The 2,028-nt window shown below is 44.8% G+C and overlaps 1 protein-coding gene across 1 annotated transcript; it reads right to left on the reverse strand.

Moving 5' to 3' along the window:
- Window positions 1–1,366: 1,366 nt before the first annotated feature.
- T265_07192 (hypothetical protein) lies at window positions 1,367–1,771 on the reverse strand (the record flags this gene model as incomplete). Its single annotated transcript, XM_009172648.1, has 2 exons — window positions 1,367–1,538; window positions 1,575–1,771. 2 exons carry the CDS (start codon window positions 1,769–1,771, stop codon window positions 1,367–1,369), a joined length of 369 nt encoding a protein of 122 aa, XP_009170912.1.
- Between the last annotated feature and the right edge of the window lie 257 nt (window positions 1,772–2,028).

Raw genomic sequence — 2,028 nt, forward strand, 5'->3', positions numbered from 1 at the left:
CACCTTGGAAGTTGTGGTAGTTCTTATTGTTGTGACAGGTGAGTTCAGTGCACGAGTCTCCAAGGCTCGTATCGTATTTGCTAATTTGAGCCACCTATGGGTTCAGGCTACTGTGTGGGCGGTTTTTCTTGTATCTGTGAAACTTGTCCTGTTCGAGCAGCGGAACGAAGACATCATCACAAGTTTGGGAATCGCTATCCCAGTACCATACTTCGTGCGGGTTCGGGGCAATTAGAAAGTGTTCAGTTGTGCAACGGGGGTTTCCGTCGAGAATTGCGTCCAGTACCAGAAGATACGCTGGTTAGGCTATATATTGCACATGCCAAAGAGATTACTGTTCTTGGCGCCCAGATCAGAGTGGCGGAAGCAGGGAGGTAGCCAACCCTTGACCTGACAGAATTTGGGTGCTGTCAGTATTACTCCCCGCATAATTCCTACTGCATCTGGTTGAAGCCACTACCAGACATAGCTGCTAGCCGAGGCCAATTGCGTTCTTGCTGTCAGTGTGTAGCTAGCACTAAGTCGTTTCCAACCAACTTTATTCTTCACACAAGGATCTCAAAAAATGATTGTACGGAAGCGAAGCATCAGTGGTAGACACTGATGTTGATGAAAAGGAGTCGCTTGATTGCGGAGACGTCGTTAATCACGAATGAATAACAAAAAGTCGGAAGCCAACGTCGTAAAAGCAAGCATTGGAGCTCTTGTCTCGAATGCATAGATCCCCCGATCTCTCAACTAAAAATCAAGGCACCCAGGTGGCCACGCATTAGCCACATATATCACTGCTTCCTCATCGACGGACGAGGCTATGATTACATGGCAAGTACCTGGTTTTCGCAGCTTTGGATGAACAATCCTCTTACCGTTTAGATTCCCATATCATACAACGGATAAATCGATAGCGTTGACAGTACTAATGAGATCCGTGTAGATAGGGATGAGTGCCATCAGAGGCGAGTTGTACATCAACACCGATGTAACAGAAACTATGATAAATTTTTCATCACACAGACGATAACGAAATTGAATGCCATATAGCGATCTAAACGAATTAACACTGCGAAGGAATTCTCATTTAGTCTTAGCCAAATGACAACGCGAGATCCCTGATGCTCACCTAAGGCGTCTTGAAAACTATTTCTTATCATTTTCATCGTTTTCTCTTCTCAACGAATTCGGACGGCTTTCCAAGTTCTCTCAATTGCCACTATGGTACCATGTACTCACATGTACTCAAGAAATCTGACCCCGTTTTACGCAACTGAATGCATAAGCAAACAGATTTAGATAATAGTCAGACCGCCAAATCATAGGTCCACTTGATGCTGAGTAGAACAAAAAATCCACACTGTCCACATATATTTTACTCGGCGGATTCTACATTCGAGATCTGTTTCCCCTTAAAATCCGCACAGGGCACATACGTTACAAGTGTGTAAAATTTGTGAGCACTGTCCTCATCCTCGTTCGCTTTTCGGGCTAGCCGCACTCGGACACGATATGGGACGTTCCGCACACCTTTTGACCAAATGAACCTACATTTTCATTGTATTACTCAAAAGAAAACTAACTCATTCAGACGCACCCCGATTCGAACGTCTTCAGTACCCATCATTTTCTTGGCAAACTTCTTGATTTCTTTAATCGCTCTTGGAGCACGTCGTTTAAATCCGACCCCGTGTATTCTTTTATGTATATGGATAGTATATTCACGTGTCGCAACGCCTTTACGCGTGGTCCTGCGAGTCTTACCACCGGCTTGCACCATCCTAGCGTGAAAAGCGTGCCTCCCGCGATAAGTGGCGAATACGGACAAACAAATTTCCGCTTATATTGACAAGCTCAGATCGAAGGACTTCCCGAATACTTTCGAGTGAAGTTAGTCCTAAAGGGCCAATCAAACCTAACTTTCCACCTCCTATATACGATGGGCGCTTGTGTATTTGTGTTGTGAATTATTGGGAAATTCAAACCGGTTCATGACGTTAGGTGCACGGATTCATGGATTGATACACAGGATCGAGG

The sequence above is a fragment of the Opisthorchis viverrini genome (assembly GCF_000715545.1).
Source record: "Opisthorchis viverrini unplaced genomic scaffold opera_v5_162, whole genome shotgun sequence".
Lineage (NCBI taxonomy): Eukaryota > Metazoa > Platyhelminthes > Trematoda > Opisthorchiida > Opisthorchiidae > Opisthorchis > Opisthorchis viverrini.